Here is a 19,803-nt window from a genome sequence, read left to right as displayed (position 1 = left end):
ACCTGCCTGCTGCTCCCTTGGCTCTGCAGGTCTTGGTTGCTGTGGATCATGGGCACGGGGCTGGGCGAGGTTGCTGCAAACCCATCGCCATATCAGACACCCACCATGTGTCAGGTCTGCTCACAGCTGGCTTGTGGGCGGGGGAAATGGGAACCAGCCTGCCCACTTCTCAGGTCAGGTTGATAGAGCTGTGATTTTAAAAAGATCCATCTTATTGGGGAGGTTAAATAATTTTTAGGCCTTCCATGAAAGAAGGAAAATGTTTAGGGTCGAGTGTGGAAGAGGTTTCCATTGCATTCAGGAGCCTCGTCGTGAAGAGCTGAGAGGGTCTGGGCGTCTGTCACAGTCAGCTGGCCATCAACTCTGAAGCTTTAACTGCTGCTCGTGTGAGCACAGTGACCTCACCGATGGGAGTTTCAGACCCACCCAGAAGGACGCGCCACCCGGCCGTCTCAGGCCGGGTCCATGGGCGTGGGAAGCCGTCCATGCCTCTAACGCTCCATGTGTCCATTTCAGCCCATCCCTGCCGGCTCTCGACTGGCAGCTGCCGTCACACTCAGGACCCTACGAGCTGAGGATCGAGGTGCAGCCCAAGTCCCACCACCGCGCCCACTACGAGACGGAGGGCAGCCGCGGAGCTGTGAAGGCGTCAGCCGGGGGCCACCCCAGCGTGCAGGTATCGCTCTGCTCCAACCAACGCCGGCCCTGCTCAGGGAGGCGCCGGTTCAGCCCAGAGGCCGCTTTGCGGTGACAGCCAACAGCGCTTTCCATGTTCTTAAAAAAATCTTCACCTCCCAGCCAGTTTAGCTGAATATTTTATATCCACTCGAGTCCCAATCTGCTCGGTACAGACAGGGGTAGATCGAGGGTGCGCTGCCTGCAGCCCCTGTATGGCTGTAATGCTGGGGAGGAGGCTTCTCTTCAGCGAGCTGCTGCAGGGTCGGGGAGCGGGCGATACCCTGGAGACCATGGGGTGACCACTGTGGGCCTGGGGGCGCTAGGAGGGCTCCCTGGATGGTGGTGTTGGGGTTACCCGCCTGGACCTGGGGGAGCTAGGAGGACCCGCTGGATGGTGTTGCTGCCAAGTGTTTTTTCACCAAGGAGGGCGAGTGGCCGTAGCTTTTGCTTGTGACTCCTGGTGGGGGCTACAGTGACCGGGGCACAGCCAGGCAGCTGCTTTGTCCAGAGGGACGCTGCCCCGTTCCCCCATGGGTCCCCGAGCATGCCTTACTCAGAAAGGATGGGCGAGAGAAGCCAAGGAGAGACAGCATGCCCAAGGAGGTGCCCCGTGGCCAGTGGGCAGCGTGGGCTAGGGCTGCCACCTAGATTAGGCTCTTAACAGACTTGACCCTGATGCTGCGTCACTTCAAGGTGTCCTGGAGTAGGAAAATCTTAGAGAGAATAAAAAGAGCTTTGAAATAAGAGCGCTCCATCTTCCAGGACCTTTCTGTAACAATCTAAGAATGAACGTCTGGGGCTGGTCGAGCCACAGAGAAGCTTCTGCTCAGAATCCCCCTCGGTCTCTCGTCCGGCTCTGTTGCCCTTCGTCCCTGACTCCTGCCTCAGGCGCTGCACAGCCAGATCACGTGCTGGGCGCCTCACACACTGCATGAGGACAGGCAGAGGCCTCCCGCCCTGGGGAGAGTCAGAACCCAGTCCGAGGGCCCTCTGCCCACCCCCACCCCTGCGGGAACAGAGCTCCCTCTGTCCGCCCCCTGCTCAGAACGATCCCCCAGCCCCCAGGCGTCCCTTCCCTGCCCACAGTCCCGCCTCCCAGGGCTGCTCCCCGGATGTGGCCACGGTCCCTGTCCCTGAAGCCTCAACCGAGGTCACCTTGGGCCACATTCAGATTCATTCCAAGCGAGGTCTGTCTGCACAGGTTCTGCTCCGGTTTAGAGTTTTCAGAGGCTGATTCTAAAGACTGTGCTTTCCCCTCTGAAGCCTGGGACCCTTGGAGGCAGCGGCTCCCAAAGTGTGGTCCCCGACCTGCAGGGTCATCCTCGCCGCGTCCCTTCAAGATGCGAGTTCTCTGGCCTGCCCACCCCACTGGGTCCGGGGCCAGGCCCTGGGTCCGACGTTGGGACGCTGGCCAGGACCTGCCACTTGTCAGCTGGGAACGGAGGAGCGGGCACCTGCCATGGGGTGTCAGGGCCAAGGCAGTGTCGGGGAAGCGGGAGCGGTGTGGGCTCCGGGCGCCACTCCCCTGCACACACCCTGGGAGGTCAGCTTGCTTAGCTGCAGTCAGCATGCTCGGGGCTGGTGCTCAGACCTCACCCGCCTTGCCGCCACCCTCCAGCCCTGGAGATAAACTTGAGCTCCCAGGTGGGCTGTCTCTGTGGATGGCAGCGTTCGGTCACACCTGTGACACCACCTGCTGGGCCCTGTGCTGTAACCTGTGACAGTCCTGCCGGACACGTTTGCCGTCTTGTCCCTGAGAGCGGCAGGCCTCGAGGTCCCCACCCCTGTCTAGGCCCCACCGTGACCCGGGCTCCCAGCCTTGTCATTTAGGGAATGGTGCAGGCCAGGAGGGAAGGCAGCAGGCACTCCTTGTTTGTATTTCACTCCATTTAGATAAATAAAAAATAAAGCTGAGGGCAGGAGGGTGCAGGGACAAGTGGCCGTCCACCAACGCAACAATCAGGGCCTGGAGTCTGCGGGATGACGAGGCGATGTTCGCAGCCACGCACTCATTGCCAATCAATACCCACTTGGTTGGCGGCTTGACTCAGAAGTACAGCAGGGGCCCCATCAGTGCCCAGGCCATGGCCTTTCAGGTCCTCCCGGGCGGAGGCAGGTTGGCAATGCCTGCACTTAGCCCAGTGGCATAAACATAGTGTTTACGGCCCCTCCCGCTACGGCTTCCACTGGAAGAAAGTGCATCGCTGAATGGAAAAGACATTATATTACAGAAGCGAGGAAATAGCTGTTAAGTACAGAGAAAATGAAAATAAAGCAGCAGAGAAATAACAGCCGAATGCCCCCTCCCTCATACGTTCTGTCGGCCAGGCGTGCTGTCCTGTAGGGCAGGGAGCCTCGTGTGGACTGGGCACTGCTGAGACGCCAGGCGCATGGCTGTGGCCCCGAGCGAGGGTGTCTGTGTCCTCAGTGTGGTGGCCACAGTCCTGGGGACGTGCCCCCCACCCCTGGCCAGGGCGCCAGGCTCCCATTCCCTTTGGGGCACAAGATGCTATTACCCTCTCAGTGTAGACAAGAGAGAGAACTGAGATGTTCTGGAGGAATTCTGAAACTTGAAACAGCGTTTGAAGCATCTTAAGCATGAAAGTGTTAGTTGCTCAGTCATGCCCGACTCTTTGTGACCCCATGGACTGTATAGCCCACCAGCCTCCTCTCTCCATGGAATTCCCCAGGCAAGAAGACTGCAGTGGGTAACCATTTCCTTCTTCAGGGGATCTCCCCAACCCAGGGATCCAACCCAGGTCTCCTGCATTTAAAGTGGATTCTTTACCATCTGAGCCACCAGGGAAGCCCCACCCAAGCATGAATACCCCAAAATGACTTGAGTTCAGTGCAGGCGGAACGGGAGCGGTTGGTTCTGGGTCTAAACGGTGAGGCCCCTCCTGCACCGTGCAGCTGAAAAAGGAACGCAGGCCCCACAGAAAAGTCAGCCTGGCTCGCTGTCTCTCCTGCGAGGGCGAGTCCTCTGATCTCGAGGCAAGGAGGAGCTACGTGCAGGGCTGAGGCAGCAGGTAGGAAGAGGGGCTTTTAGGGTTTGTTTTCTTTTTCAGTTAGTGGACCACAAATTGGGTAAAAATAGAATTTGCAGATAATTATAAAACAAATGAAAATAGAAAACTCTCTCCAGTTGCTGTGAAAGCTGGGTAACCACAAAGTTTTATTCTGTGCTGAGTTATTTTAGCACATCCTCCGACACAGCGGCTCCTCCCACCATGGCGTCGCAGCCTTGGTCAGGCTGATCCACACATCGGGGAACCGGCCGCTCCCCCGGGCCCTTCTGCAGTCAGCTGGTCAGAGGGAAGCCAGGCTTTTTTCCGGAGCATCCAGGCCGTCAGTCAGAGCCACTGTCACACAGAGCGGGGAGGAGGCCAGCACATGTATGGGCTGGACAGGGGCTTTCTCGCCCGCCTAGGACACCTAACTCATCGAGTCTGAGTCTGCGTCCCCCAGCTTGTTGCAAAGTCAGAGGCTGCAACTGTATGCAGGTCGCAGGCCCCTCTGTGCCCAGACGTGGGGCGCGCTGCCCCCTGTGGCCCCTCCCTTAAATCTAGGAGACATGGCAAAATGCAGAACCTTCTTTCTAGGCAGAATCAGACTGTAATCTTAGATTAGGAAAGGACTTCGTGTTTGGGGGGGGGCCTTGCCCCCCATTTTCATTTGGGGACACGGATGCATATGGGGCTTGGCCAGCGTTGCTCGGAGACTGGGGGGAGTGTTTCAGACTGTCCACCGCCCCGGCTCTCCAGAGGCCCCCGCAGCCCTGGTGGCTGTGTCCGGCTGCTGTGGTGGCCCCTTTGGGTGCTGGCTTCTCAGGCAGGACCCCCAGCTGCCAGCTGGGAGGCCCCTTTGGGTGCTGGCTCCTCTCCCCCGGGGCCTGGAGCTGGGTGGGCACCGGCCGTCCTCAGCGAGGCCTCGGGCTCCACCGGCAGGTTCGGTGTGACGATGCAGCCAGGGCAACAAGGCCCCGGGTCTGGGCGGCCTCTGTAGTGATGGAACAGTGAGGAAGGGACTGTGGGCTTCCCTGAACTTTACAGTCCTGCCTTTCCTCTGTCAGCAGTTCGGACACATGCATGCACACAGTGCTCTCCGCTTCTGGCCTCTCGGCCGACGTCCAAGCTGGGGGCATCCATCTTGCCTGCCCTCTGCACTGATGCCCCAGCCCAGTCCTGGGAGCAGACGGCCTTGCCAGAAAGGTCCCCAGTTCCTGCCACCCCCACGGGGCTGGGGAGAGACCTGGGGGGTCACCACTGTCCTCTGACCCAGGGGTCAGAGGACAATGCTCCATTTACCCAGTTACCAAAATAGCCCAAGGGATAGCATCTAGCCCCACAGACGGCCAGGCCTCAGTGAATAATTAATAGGTCATGGAAACGTGAGACTCGGTGGGGCCTGTCAATTCCTGAACAGCGCTTTAGTTTGTAACTTGTGTCCTTGTCCCTGTGAATGACCCATGTAGTCCCTGTGTGGCCAGGTGAGCAGACGGGAGGCCCCAGCCCAGGCGGCGGGGGCTAGGAGGCTGGGCTGCCCGGGGGGAGGGTCCTGGCCCTGCCTCATGCCCCGAGCGGCCCTCAAGCTTCTTAGGGTGGCCGGCTTCTGGGCCTAAGTTTGCCCTGAAGACCATGAGAGCTGACACCAAGGAAGGAACACACCAGGAAACAGTCATTTTTTACCAGATCATTAAAATCAGCATATCACATGATCATCACTTGTCATTTCATGTGGCATCCCTCCCCACTACCACCCCCTGTCCCAGGTACAGAAGCATCAGTATTTCAAGAAATGAGCTTCCTGGGAGTGTCTCAGTACTGTAGCTAGACAGCAATGCTTCCTTCCTCTGATGTTCTGGCGTGTTTTGTTTAACTATGAGCTTCACTCCGTTTTTTTCTTACTTGATTTGTTCTAAGTGGGCATCTCTTTCTACTCTGGAGATAGAATCGTTTAACCTGAAACCAAAGTTTTCACAAAAGCCAGAGGAACAGACGCTAGTGGAAAAAATTACATTTGACAGCAAACCTCCTCAAGCCCAGTGGGGAACTGAGGGTCAGAACCACCCAACTGCAGCAGCCCGACTCCCCTCTGCCCTGGAAGCGCAGACGCCACTCGGATGCAGGTCTGACCCCGGACACCCCTCAGCGAAACTCCACCGAGCTGCCCTTGTGGTGAATCAGTGTTTCACGGGGCAGCGGGGCAGGGGCTCCTGCCCTCCGCTCTCCCTGCAGCTCCCAGGCAGGTGGCGTTTCCCTCCTGCCCTTCCTTCCCAGCCATGTGCAGAGACCTGGAAGGTCTCTCTCTTAGCAGACATGCCTGTGCCGCAGGAGCTGCTGCCGTCGGGCGGGCTCTGCAGAAGCTCTGGGCCCCGTTCAGCCCCTGCAACATGTGGTCAGTGCCTATGCTGAGCAGGATTGCCATTTGTACTCCTCCGGAAGCAAAGAGGTGCCCGCATTCACAAGGTTGCGGGAGAGGTGTCTAGTGGAGTCACATGGCATCAGCACGAGAGTGCGTAAGGTGGACAGTGAGAACAGCAGAAAAGATGGCTGGGTTTGTGGCCGTCGCTGACTCTGCAGACACGGAGCAGCACCCGGGTAGCAGTGACGCCCCCGCCCCCAGGCCGGACCCCACAGCAGGTCCTCCCGGCCCCATCCCTCCTCCTGCCATGCTGGGCCCACGGTCCTTTCTTTGTGGGGGGCTTGCCCCTGAGCGCTGCCCCTGCCCAACATGCAGCGTGGGAGTCGGGAGCACCCCGTCCACACACTCAGGGTGGGGCAGCACGATCTTTGCTGAGCTGGGCCCTTCGTCTCCTCTCCTTCGAGGGCCACTGGGCTCTGGGCTGCGGGACAGCCGCCTGCTCTGTGTCAATTCAGGTGGCCAGCCCCACCCTGTGTAGGCCAAGCCCCACTCAGCAGGACCCGCAGTCCTGCCCTGGCTGCTGTGTGGCAGCCATCCCCTCCACGGCACCCGGTGCCAGGGCTGGGGCTGGCCCGACGGCAGGCCGATGACGGGCGTGTGGGCATCTGACGGGCAGTGCCCTTGGTCTCTCGGCGCCTCCGTCAGCCCTCTGGCCTGGCCCAGCCCACGGTGCCTCTTGGTCACTGGTGGCAGATCCACAGCCCAGGCTTGGCTGCCAGAGTCACACCTCTGCCCACCTGAACCCCTGGGGAGAGGCCACTGCCCCCATCCATCGTGCGATATTTACAGTGAGTTCAGAGATGTTGTCCTGAGGAACGAGGGCTCAGAGCACAGCGTCGGCCCTGCCCGCCCAAGGTCTGGTCTGCGGGGAGCTAACCTCACGCCGGGGGCCTGTCCTTCCTCCTAGGCCGAGGAGGACGCGAGACACCCTGGGGGGAAGCCCTCTTTTGGGTTTGGAGGCCGAAAGCTCACATGGCAGTCTCTCAAGTTAATCCAGTACTGGGAAAATTTCGGTTGAAAAAAGTGGAACCAGCTTGTGAACTGGAGTTTTTCTTCCTGCAGAGCTCCTTTGGGTACTGCATGAAGATGCAAATTTTACATCTGGGTTAAACGCATAATTTCCCTTTAAATTGCCTGCTTGACTGTGTACAAGGATCCCTGCTTGGTGTATGTTCGTACCAACTGGAAACTTAGTTGAAAGTAATTTCACTCAATTAACTGGTCCTTTGTTTGACAATGCTGCTGCCCCTGTGTGTGCGTGTGCTGTGGGAATTTCAGCGTCCGGTAAATTTGGCCTCAATCATTCCTCACCTGTCATCCTGCCGTGTAAGTGCTGAGCTGAGCGCAGCAGCTAAAAACAAACACCTCTGTGTGTAGAAAACTCACTAGCTCTCGTACCTTGAAAATGGAAAAATACATCCAGTCTAGTTTAGGATGAAGCAAAGAGAGGCCATTGCTCTGACAGGTAACTTTATAAATATTATTTTGACAGATACCAGAAGGTGCCAGGGGCAGAAAACCCATGCAGTGGAACATGTGAAGTATTTAAATGACTTTTCTTAAAATGAACTTCATGTTTTAAGTAATAGATGTTTACCTCCCAGGTTAAGCCTTAAATATTCCCATTTTCACTGAAATGGCATGTTTTTAAAAAGGCAGCATTGTACCCACAATGCACTGCCCGCCGGCAGAGCCAGGCCCCAGAGTGAGTCCTGTGGGATTCGAAGTTGTTGTTGTCAGACCGTCTGACCCCGGCCAGACCACGTGCCGCCCTGGGTGCCCCTCCTGACATGAGGAACACGCTGTGGCCACACGTGAGCAAGTCTTGGTCAAAGACTCACCTGTATACTCTTGTATTAAATGTCACAGAATGTAATACTGAGAGGCAGGATTCGTTTCTTCCTCAGTCTCTGATTTTATTTTCACGTTTTCTGTTGTGAAAACCTAGGTCGAGTCCAGCACAGGTTCCTCAGGAAGCTCGTTAGTTTGGCAGAAGACTGGACTCGGGCTCCCCAGAAAGGAAGAGAGCAGCTGGGCGGGCCGGGGGGCCCAGTCCTGGTTCCCAGCAACGCCCCCCCCTCCCCACTCAACACCATGCTCAGAGACGTGCATGGGTCCACCTAGGAGAGTGCACGTCCGCCCTGGTGGGTAGGGCGTGCGGTTCCTGCAGAATTAACCTTGTCAGCAGGATCCGCTGTCAGGAGTTGGTGGCCCCAGCAGGTTCTCTGTGTCGATGGCCTCAGAGGTGGGAGAGGCCCCAAGTCAGCCTTTGTCCACACAGCAGGCCGGGAGGACAGCGAGTGGATGTTAGGTCTCTCTCAGTAAACTTAGGCTCTCGCCAGCTCTCTGTTTGCTGTGGACACTCAGGGATCAGCCACAGGCCTGAGACCAGCTCACTCCCTCTGCTCACTGCCCATTGGGCACACGTCTGGTCCGTACGGGGCAGACCCTGTGGGTCAGGATGAACACAAGATTGTCCTAATAGGAAAGACCCACTCTGAAGACGAGCACACCCATGGGTGCCTGGGGCTGCGTCACAAAGATAATAAAAACAGGGAGCCTGACGCCTGAAACTGCTGCTACTGCCAGCAAATAAGATCTTTAACCAACTCCAGGGTCCCAGAGAGTCTGGAGAGCATGTGTGCACATATCAGCCTGTGAGCATGCATGTGTGGCGTGTGCATCTGTGCACACCAGTCCTGTGTGCACGCCCGACTTGTGTGCACATCCGACCTGCATCCTCCTCGTCTCCGTAAGATCTCACAGTGATGCTCGGATGCCCCGGAAGCCACTTTGCAGCCTGTGACATTTAACAAACACGGGCTGTTAAATGTTACTCGGGAGCTACAGACCGCTCCCCAGAGACGTCCACAGATGCCAGTCCCCAGCGCTGGGAGTCAGCTGCCGGACGCTCACCTGAAGCTGTAAACTCCTTCCCTGGGGCTGCGATTCAGCCACAGTCAGAGCTGCGCTCAGTGGCCTGTGGTCCCGTATTGTCTGTTGTAACGCTGTGCAGACCACGTCTGCCGGGAGACGGGACTGGATGGACGGAGCAATGACGCTACGTGAGCCCTGTCCTGACGAGGTGCCGTGCAGATCCCTCTTGGGCCCGGTGCTCGGCCTGACGCCCCGGCTCATCCTCCCACGTCAGGGGTGGGTGGCCCTGCACTCTGCTCAATGAGTGAGCATGACTCTCATGAGCAGCCTGTCATTGTTTGGATTCTCTTCTGAGCCCTCAGAATTTACAAGTGACTTCATCTCTTAATTAAGTGACGTCAGCGCAGTAGCTGGGTCTGTCAGCATGTCCTGATGGGCCGTTTGCTGCTGCTTTGAACCACGCTGGAAGCAGCTCGCACTCGCTTCTCTGGGCGGAAGAGACTCGTCCCTCACCGTGGGGTCAGAGGAGAGCTGGGGAGGCCACAGCTGAGGAAGGGAACGAGGTGGACGCCGCTACCCAGGTGTCGTGGAAAGAAGTGGAAACCAGCCAGGGAAGCGTGCAATGGGATCTCCACCAGGAGGAGGGAGACACAGGGCAGAGAAAGTGCTGGACCCGCTGGCAAAGTTCTGGCTTGTTTGTCTCTGGACCGTCAGCTTCCATTCTGACATACCAGCTTGGAAAAAGTGAGCCCTAGAAACAGCAAGCAGGGTCTTGGACATGGAGGTCAGCTGCTGCTGGACCTGGAGGTGTCCTGTTTCTGCGGGTCACTGAGCCTGTTCCCCTGTGTGTCTGAGAACTGTCTGTGTTCAGTCCACCTCCATCCCAGTCCCGAGCCAGTGCTGCCTGGAAGTGCTCGGTCGTCCAGCCTGGACTCCTGCCTGTAGCTGTAAAGTGACCGTCAGGACGACTTCCCGCAGGGCAGAGGTGGAGCCTGGATGGCAGGGCGGGGACTGGTCCCCACGAAGCCTCATCTAAGCAGGGGCTTTGGGGCTCATGTATCGGCCGGACCTGAGAACAACCCCACTGCAGGGCCAGTTCTCCTCTGGTTTCCACCCGGGGAGTAGGGTCGGCCAAGGGGTGGGCGGCCGTGCCCTCGCCCACATGGAAGCGGCGACTGACAGCCACTGAGCTGCCTGTTATCCAAGCTGCTAACATGAGTCTAAGGAGCAGTGATGACACCCCGAGAAGGGGAGAGCGGCCCATTGTGCCCCCTGAGCCTGTGTTGGCGGCTGCCCTCTTGGAATCCTGTGTCGGGACCCTGGCAGGTCCCCGCTTCTGTGGGAGGGGGGTCAGCACAGGCGCTGACCCTGCACTGCCTGCTTGCTTTGGGTTTGCCTCTGGAGGATGGCCTGCCATGAACAGGATGGAAGGCAAATCCAGTGCCATTCCGAGAGGGACTTTCACGGAGGGGTGCAGGGGGAAGCGAGGTGGGGACTCCACCCAAGGTCCATCCAGGGGCAGCTGGTGAGGTCCTGGGAGCAGCACTCACCCCCAGCTCCTGGTGCAGAGTCGGCCTGTCGTGTGTCTGGGGTCCAAGGCTGATGGGTTTTGTGCCCACACAAGACCATGTGCCCAGCACACAATTGAAATGGCCATGTGCAGCCCCCCACACATCTCCCATGTGGGGTCTGAAGCTGGCAGAAGACGGGCCATGACCTGGGCCACATGGGACAGATCCCAGAGCCCCACACACCCGTGGCCTGCCAGGCGGATGTCGGTTGTCTCTGATTTGAAGCATTCTGTTTCTCGTCAGGACGGGGCTGAGTAGGAGAAAGTGGAGTTGGGTCCGTGTCTAAATTCATTGGGGGAGGTGCTTGCACTTTGTGCACCAGCTTTGTGCATCATGAGATGCTTGTGTCCACACGCGTGGGCAGAGGAGTATCTGCGGACGAGGCCGTGGCCCGGAGACCCCGGCTCTCCTCCCCACCTGCCCCTCGTGGGGTCCCTGTTGCTGTCTTGAAATGCAGGCAGACGCGTGCAGGTGTGTATGGCCCTTGTGTGCACTCGTGTTCAAAGCCGACTCCAGAGCAGAGGCCCTAGACTTTGGGTCACGAGGTGTCCAGACCAGTAGGAGGTGGGGGACTGGCCTTGGGCCACACACTTCCCTCTGAACCTGCCTCTTTGGGGAGCGAGGCGGGTCCCGGTGTGGGCGCGGCACTCATGGGCCACTGCTCCTCTTTCCGCAGCTGCATGGCTACATGGAAAGCGAGCCGCTCACCCTGCAGCTCTTCATCGGCACGGCAGACGACCGGCTGCTGAGGCCGCACGCCTTCTACCAGGTGCACCGGATCACGGGCAAGACCGTGTCAACCACCAGCCACGAGGCCATCCTCTCCAACACCAAGGTCCTGGAAATCCCGCTGCTGCCGGAAAACAACATGCGTGCCATGTAAGCTCATCTGCGTGTCCGCGGGCCCTGCGTGTCCCAGGGGCTGGCCCTCGGAGGGAGAGGGAGTCCTCTCCTCACATTTCCAGTTTGCTCAACACCTCAGCAAACTTTACAAATATTTACAACGGCAGACTTGTTTCCTTCTAGGGTTTTCATGTTGCCACTCAGTTCACAGCTGTGCGTGCCCCCTCCGTGTGCAAACGTGGCACCCACTTCTTTTTTTTAAACTTTTCATTTTGTATTGGGGTATAGCCGATTAACAGTGTTGTGATAATCTCAGGTGAACAGCAAAGGGACTCAGCCATACATACACATGAAGTCATTCTCGCCTAACTCCCCCCTACCCCCTCATGGCACCCTTTTCTTTCTGAAAGCTCTGTGAAAGCCAGAGGAGTGGTTAAAATGCTAATAATGTTGAAGCATTATGGAGACCAGCACGTCTGGGTCATGTTTTCACTGAGGGTTTCTGCTGATGTGACCAGCTGGAGTGTGCAGGTCAGGACTGGCTCGTTGGCGTAGAGGTGACTCGGTTAGCAAGCTACAAAGTCATCTTCTCAGGTCCAAGTGGGGTCCCTGTTTGTGGCCTCATTAACCGAGTGACCACAGTGTGCCCAGCCCTTCACTCCCGAGCTGCAAATGCGGCAGAGAAAGGGGACAGGGTTGTCCCTCTGGACTCACCTTCTCCTGGGGGCCTCTGGGTGCAGGATGGAGCCTCAACACCCTGTGTGTCTAGATCAACACGTAAGGCAGCAGTTCATTAACACGGGGTTCTCGGGGTGTCTGTGGGGGCGGCCTTGAAGCTGACTGTGCAGGGAGACAGCAGGTGAGAAGGCCCAGAGGCCAGGTGGGTTTGGGGTGTCCTCGGGCGAGACGGAGCCAGGGCCATGGTTGGGGAGGGAGGGTGTGGGAAGCCACAGTGTGGGCTTGTGTGGGGTGTTGGTCAGTCATTTGTAAGTAGCTCCTAAATCCTCTGTATTATAAACAAAATGAAAGCCTTCTCTCTGTGTTGGCTTTTCAGGGATCTGGGGGGATTCATTCAAAGTTTCCCAAGGACCAGGAATGCTGACAACTGGGAGACCCTGCTGGTCCCTCCAGCAGCTGCAGCTCTGACTCCAGTGGCTGCGTTTACTCCATGAAATACCCTTCAGCCTGGGGCAGCGTGGTCACTGCGGGCCAGGCTTCCCGCCACTCTGGGCCGGGCTGTGGTCCCGACCTGCAGGCCTCGTGCCGCGTCATCTCTGAGCTTCTGACAGAGGCAAGGGCTGGTTTCCATCTGACAAGTTGCCTGTGGATTGTTGTGCTGGAGGCTGGCGGTGGTTAGAATCATTAAGTTAAATGAAACTAGAGGAAATCATGTGAAGCCCTAGCAAATCCAGGATCCTGAGTTGAGGGGGGACACTCCCAGAATCTTGGGGAAGGAGGTTTTCAGAGCCCGCCTTGGGAGCCTTCCTCTGGGGCATCCACGCTTGCCCAGTGTGGCAGGGCCCTGAGCAAGTGGGGCTCTGCCTGCTTGAGACCAGGATGCGTGAAGGGCTGGCTTGTCCTGCCCCTTCGCCCCACCCCCCGCTCTTGACGGGTGGACTTGGGGCCGTCCTGACAGGTGAGCAGGTGTCAGGCGGGCTGGGGGCTGAGGCGGCACTGTTATCTCACAGCATCGACTGTGCCGGGATCCTGAAGCTCAGGAACTCCGACATCGAGCTGCGCAAGGGGGAGACGGACATCGGGAGAAAGAACACGCGGGTGCGGCTGGTCTTCCGCGTCCACATCCCGCAGCCCAACGGCCGGACGCTGTCACTGCAGGTGGCCTCCAACCCCATCGAGTGCTGTGAGTGCCTCGCTCCCGCTGCCCCATGTCCAGGCCGAGGGCCAGTCCCCGCCGGACACTTCCCTTCCCACAGCCCACAGCATTCCGCCCCGCCCCAGGGAGTGTGCTGTGTCGGGACCCCCATCCTCACAGCTCGCCGGCCCACCACCTCAGGGAGCATCCTGGTTCATTCCTTTGTCTCTGACCTGAGCATCAGTCAGATATCAGTGACGGCCCCCCTCTGCTCCGTGGCGCCTCCCTCACGGCCCTCCTCTGCCCTGGGGCCCCTCCCTCACGGCCTTTCTCTGGCCCGTGACCCCTCCCTCACGGCCTTTCTCTGGCCCGTGACCCCTCCCTCATGGCCCCCCTCTGGCCCATGGCCCCCCTCTGGCCCGTGACCCCTCCCTCACGGCCTTTCTCTGGCCTGTGGCCCCTCCCTCATGGCTCCCCTCTGGCCCGTGACCCCTCCCTCACGGCCTTTCTCTGGCCTGTGGCCCCTCCCTCACGGCCCCCCTCTAGCCCGTGACCCCTCCCTCACGGCCTTTCTCTGGCCCATAGCCCCTCCCTCACGGCCCCCCTCTGCCCCGTGACCCCTCCCTCACGGCCCTTCTCTGCCACGTGGTCCCCTCCCCCACTCTTGCTGGACCCTCCTGTCCAGTCTCCAAATGTCCATCCCCAGGCTGTGGGCTCTGCTGCAGGTGGCTCCAGCTTTCTGCCCTGTGTTCCCTCCCCGTGAGAAGGAGCAGGCCCCTCATCTCAGGCCCTCTGGCTACTGGGGAGGACCCTGGTCACTGGGGGGCCATGTGAGGACCCTGGTCACTGAGGGATTTGTGTGAGGACCCCGGTCACCGGGGGGCCTCGTGTGAGGACCCTGGTGACTAGGGGCCGCAGAGTGTATCCTCATTGTTGCTGCTCCACAGACCTCTGCCCTACATCCCAAGCTTGGCCACCTGTGCCCTCAGCCCTTGAGAGCCCACCATGGACAGCCCTCCACATCTAGCTTTAGCCTGGGGTGCCTTGCTCTGTGGGCCCAGCGCCCGGTTAGACCCAGGGATCGCCCTGTTGCTGCCGGCGGGCAGGCTGTGTCCCCCCTCACCTGCAGGACTCCCCACAGCTTCCCCAAGCCCTTCAAGGGTGATCACTCTAGCAGAATGCATTCACTCCCACGGAGTCACACACACACACTCACAGGTGTATGCACACGCGTCTCCACTTGGACCAGTCAGAGGTGTGCTTCCTTCCCTTTGACAATGGGTCGCGGGTGGACCAGCCGCCCAGGAGGGGCTGGGGGAGTGTGGGTGGACCGGCCCTCCCGGGAAGGGTCTCACTGGCTCACTTCTCGCCCCACCCCTGCAGCCCAGCGCTCAGCCCAGGAGCTGCCCCTCGTGGAGAAGCAGAGTGCGGCCAGTGGTCCTGTCCTTGGAGGGAAGAGGATGGTCCTGTCTGGCCACAACTTTCTGCAGGACTCCAAGGTCATTTTTGTGGAGAAAGCACCAGGTATTTCCTCTTAAAACCAGCATCAAGTGTTTGCTGTTTGGCCGTTGGCAGAGGTTGGCTGGCAGGAGAGGGTGCCATGCGCAGTCCCTCCCCGCATGGAGGAGGTCCCTCCCTGCGTGGAGGAGGGGAGGAGGGCCTCCCTGCGTGGCTTTGAGGGGCTGTGGGTGTGGGGCCTGCGTCTGCCCGGCTAGCGGGTGCCTCCTCAGGGGCTCCGACCAGCTCTTGCTGGTCTTTGCCTTTTGCTTTCTCAGAACCACAGACCATCCTAGGCAAGTATCCAGGTGTGCAGTGGGCACGGCAGCCATGGGGGACCCAGAGACCTTTCTGTGCCGCTCGTTCTGATGGCACAGCACCCCGCGGTGCAGAGGGAAACACTGGTTGCTTTCAATGACGGTGGCCCCTGGGGCCACAGCCGCCCATGTGCGTGTGTGTGTGCATGCATGCACATGGACCTGTGTGTGTGCGTGTGGGTGTGTGCTTGCACGTGGACCTGTGTGTGTATGCTGTGCTGCAGGTCTGAAGGGAAAGGGTCTCTGCTCTCTGGTGTCTGGGGAACCAGGTGACCAGCCTGTCATCGAGCTGTAGGATGGATGCAGGGCGTCAGGGGTAGGTGTGGGAGTAGGGCTGGGGGAAGCATGGCTCCTGCCCCAGGGCTGCCCAGCCCGGCCCAGCCCACATGCTCATAAGGGTGAGCATGTGGCTTCACCTATCTTACACCCTGGGGTATGTTTGTAGAGCACGTTCCTTGTGGGGAGCTGGCCTGAGGGGGTCCCGCTGCCCACAGGCTGGGAGGGGGTGCCCACAGGCCAGGTTCCAGGGCCAGTTGCCCAGCTGCTCCTCTGAGCCCCAGTCCAGCTCTCGAGCCTAGAGCAGAGCCCCTGCTGCTCACCGCAAACTGCGGAGGCTCTCAGCCTCCATAATGGGGCTGATTTTGTACAGTCTGCAGGAAACTTAAGTGCCTCAGTCAAAACAGGCTTAAGAGCCTCTCATGTTGACTTGGTTCTGCCTGCACTATTGTGCCTGTGATTGGAAATTGTTTTACAGGAGGGAGAAGACCCGCCTCAGTACAGTGGTGGGGGAAGAATTCACATTACCAGAACGCCCCTCTTTGGAGGAGGTGAATTTTGAAATAATTTCAGCGTTTGTGTTCTAAATGTGTGCGTGGGCACCCCCTCCCATCCTGTGGGTGGCGGGGTCCTCACCACGCTCGGAGATGTGTGTGGTGGGAGCCGGCCGGTGCCCCAGGCTGTTTCCTCGAGCGATCAGCCTTGACCTCAACCTGGGTGCCATGACGGGACCATGAGGTGTCTCCCGATCTCCTCAGCTTATCATGGACGGGGGCGGGCTCCTCGGTCACGGTGGCCTGGTCACGGGTCTCCACAGTGTCTGTCCACTTGCAGCTGGGAGCTGAGTTCCCGGGCGCCTGGCTGTCGAGCTCACTGGGCTTCCCGGGCTCCCTGGCCCCCAGGCGGGCTCAGTGCCACTGCCACTCGCTGCCACACTGGCCTGTCCCCAGCCTGCTGTCTCTGCAGCAGTTCCATGTCTGGTGGGCAGAGGGCGAAAAACCGGTAAGTGGGTGGAGACCAGACGTCCCGCAAACACATGGTGCGTCATGAAAAGTGTGATGTAAACACACAGCTGTGTGTCCTGTCACGTTGTGTCTGCATTTAAACAAAGTTGCTGGCACATTTGCACACACATCCATGCCAGTCCTGTGTGTCCAATGTGTATTCTTGGCCGAGCACACATGCTTCCTGACGGGCCTCAACAGTCACTGGGCTTTTCCTGGTTGACTTTTGGGCGAGAAACCACTAAAGTCAATTTAGACTGAAAGCCTGGTTATCCTCTAGGCTCCCAAGGAGGTGCCTGGTGTGCTAGAAAGTTCTGTCTTTAGCCGCTACTTGGAGGCAGCAAGGCCAGCATGTGAGTGGTGAGGCTGGTCCAGGAGCCGCTGGCCGTGGGCAGGAGCAGGACTGTGGCTGCCCTGTCGCACGTCAGACGCTGGGTGAGGTAGCTGTCTAGTCACCATGTTGCCTCAGCTGCTCTGAGCAGTGCTTGGAGTTTCTTAAGTGTTTCAAGATTCCTCCTGGCCAGGGCCAGCTATCACCTGTGCCCACCTCGTGTGACTGAGCAGGGTCCCGGAGGAGGATGGCCCTCAGGATGTGGGAGCAAAGGCCCCTTCCGTGGTCATGGGATCCCTCAAAAAGAGCTGTGAAGCAGCCGCTCTCATCTCTGAGATGTTCGTGTTCTCAGCTGCATTCGCGGTGGGACTCTCCAGAACCAACCTGCAGTTCTGCTCAGGGCTTAGTGTCCAGCAAGAAGCCACAGGGCCTTTCTTTCAAGGAGGACAGCTGTGGCCTCTGAGCCAGATGCCACCTCCCTCAGTGAACATCCCTGAGCGTGGGGCCTGGGACAGACTCACTGGGAGGCCTGGCAGGAGCAGGACGCTAAGATGCCCCCCCACCGTCTCCTGCTGGAGGTCAGGGGGCTCTGTTCAGACTTGTACACGAGGGATGTACTTGCATACATGTGCAAATATTAAAAAAATATAAAAAACATTTAAATACGAGAACACAGAGAGAGTGCCCACATGAAGAGGGATCAGGAGAGACCAGGGATTTGGAGCTTGCATCGCCGTGAACGTTACCAGGTTCTCGATTGTGACACTTATAGTTAGCGGTGTGCAGCCCAGCCTTTCCACGTGGTTCCTAGAAACCATGTGAAGCTCAGCAGACCTCACCAGAGCTGGCAGCTTCGGCAGGCAGTATGGTTTGCTGCAGCTTGTGCGTGGCTGGACATGGGTGTGGCCCCCAGGGTATCCTCAGTGGACACTGGGCCTCCTCAAGGCCCAGACTCGAGGGGGACCCCTTGGCACTGAGGCTCAGGCAGGTCCTATCTGCCCAGGCTCAGGGCTAAACCACCCAGGGTGAAGACTTGGAGAATCATTAGGTTCAGCGTGACAGCCAGCTACACGACCAGACCACCTCCCTGTCAGACCTCTTCACACCTATTATTAAGGTCCCAAACCCCACATGGTCACAGACCCAGAAGAGAACATCACGTCCTCAGTCCTTGCAACAGAAGCAGGACTTGTTTCATGCAGGGAAGGCCTGCCACCCACCCAGGATTGACCATCAGGAAACGGCGCTGACCCTCAGTGGGTGGAAAGGAGCCGTGGCCAGGCTCCTCTGGCCCTCAGGAGGCTTTTTCTCACTTTGGGCCTCGGAGCCAAGTGGTCCTTCCACGACCCTGAACTGAATGTTTTCAACAGTCCTGGGGGGTTGTGTTTCCCAAGTGCCTTCAATGAAGATGGCGGGCAGGCGGGGCCCTGCTGGGGTCAGGGGACCTGGCATCCTATTCCCAGCTCTGCGACCCGGCAAGGTCCTCAAGGAGTGTCCCGTGAGGGCATCAGAACATCACCCTCTGAGGGCCAGAGGGTGCCAGTCCTGCTTGTCGCTCGCTGTGGGCGGTGGTTGGTGTCACGCACGATGCCTCAGTGGGTCTGTGTGCAGCTCACGTGAGTATACACGTGTTCCTCCCCTGGGTGAGGGAGTGATCTTCCTTTACTCTAGAGGCACGTCTGCTTGTCCACCTGGGCGTCAGAGGCAGCACCCCCACCCTGGCCCCGTGGAGGGCTGGAAACCAGCGAGTTTCAGGCAGGGTCAGCTGCCAGGGACCCTCTGGCCTCCGTCCAGCGGGCCCGCTCAGTCCCCACCCTGCAAAGCATGGAGCAGGACGTGCAGCCGCGGCCCCTCCCAAGGCCCGGCTCCTCCCGCCGGGTGTGGCGGGGAAGCCTTTCCGATGACTCATGCTGCAGGGAATTCCCTAATGACTCGGAATATTTTTACTCCTGGGCTTGCACACAGTTTCCTACTGAGGAGGCCAGCAAGCTCCTGATAAGGCTGGAGCACAAAGGCCCATTCAGGCCCATGGCCTCCCTTCTCATAGGGGCTGTGGCTGCGTTCCACACCCGGTGGCCTCCCAGCAGCTTTGCAGACACTGACACCAGAGGCCTGGGGGCACTGGACCCAGGCCAGGGCAGTGCGAGGAGTCAGCAGTCAGCGGGGTGGGGGCCGCTGGGGAGCATCCCGTGTGGGGGTCCCACACAGCAGGCACCGGCCACCCTGGCTCCTACTCCGGCCTCCTCCTGGAGCAGGACTGCATGTGCACTTCTGACCACAGAATAGAGACTGGGCCAGAGCACCCAGGCCAGGGTGAGGGACGCAGGAGCCCTGGGCCTATGAGCCGGACCTCAGTGGCCTGTCTGCCTCTCTTCTTTGCTCCGTGCTTATCTGTCTGTGGCTCTGGGATCTGTGCTTTCAGACACTGTGACAGGGCTGTGAGCCTGTGCAGGTGGCCAGGCTGGTCGGCTTGCGGACGTGCTTGCATGATGGGACCACTGGACCCCAGGCCAGCACTGGACAGGATGGTGTCCCACGGCCCGTGAGGGCCTGGCGGGGAAGGCAACTCCTGCCATGCTTGTCCTCGGTGTGCACGCCTACCACCCACTCCACGCCCGTGTTTCCTTTGATGGCTGTTCCACCTGTGGACTTGCAGCCCGTTCCCGGGAGGCTGGGCTGGTCTCTGAACCTTCCTGGAGGGTGGGCAATGGACGCTGGGTGAAGGGGTCTGTCAACCTCTATGGACTAGAGGTGAAGCAGTTGCAAGGCCTTGCCCCAACTATTCAGGTTTTAACATTTAACTGCTGTTTTGGGGGCAATGATGAGCTTTGTCATAAGAAAAACTGTTGTTTTCAAAAGGCACCAAGGACGTGGGAGGCTCGGTTACAAGAAGAGTCATTTTGGTTTCCTCAAACCAGTGGGGGTGGGTGGGGCCCAGTGGCACATCCACAGCGGGTCTGGGCTGCGCCGCGGGAGCCGTGTCCATGGTGCTTCGCATGGGCACCAGGGACCCTCTGCCGTTTATTGCCCAAGTTGGGGTCACTCCTTCCCTGAGCCCTGCCCTCATGGAAGCATCTGCTGCTTGTGGAATGCCAGCGCTTTTAAGGGCAGGGGTGTTCTTTCCGTCTCCTGTTGGTTTTTCCTAGAGGAGAGACGGATGCGGGTCCCCAGG

The 19,803-nt window shown here is 59.0% G+C and overlaps 1 protein-coding gene across 5 annotated transcripts in view; it reads left to right on the top strand.

The window, feature by feature from the left end:
- NFATC1 (nuclear factor of activated T cells 1) overlaps positions 1–19,803 on the top strand; it is a 93,706-nt gene that overhangs the window by 24,118 nt on the left and 49,785 nt on the right. For all 5 annotated transcript variants that reach the window (XM_061131243.1, XM_061131245.1, XM_061131242.1 and 2 more), the window contains exons 3-6: positions 517–676; positions 11,227–11,429; positions 13,082–13,254; positions 14,590–14,730. In XM_061131243.1, the coding sequence (XP_060987226.1) occupies positions 517–676; positions 11,227–11,429; positions 13,082–13,254; positions 14,590–14,730 (677 nt within the window). The remainder of the gene's footprint in view (positions 1–516; positions 677–11,226; positions 11,430–13,081; positions 13,255–14,589; positions 14,731–19,803) is intronic.

Source organism: Dama dama, chromosome 27, assembly GCF_033118175.1.
Source record: "Dama dama isolate Ldn47 chromosome 27, ASM3311817v1, whole genome shotgun sequence".
Lineage (NCBI taxonomy): Eukaryota > Metazoa > Chordata > Mammalia > Artiodactyla > Cervidae > Dama > Dama dama.
Note: the sequence above shows the minus strand (reverse complement) of the source record. Positions and strands in the feature narration are given on the sequence as shown.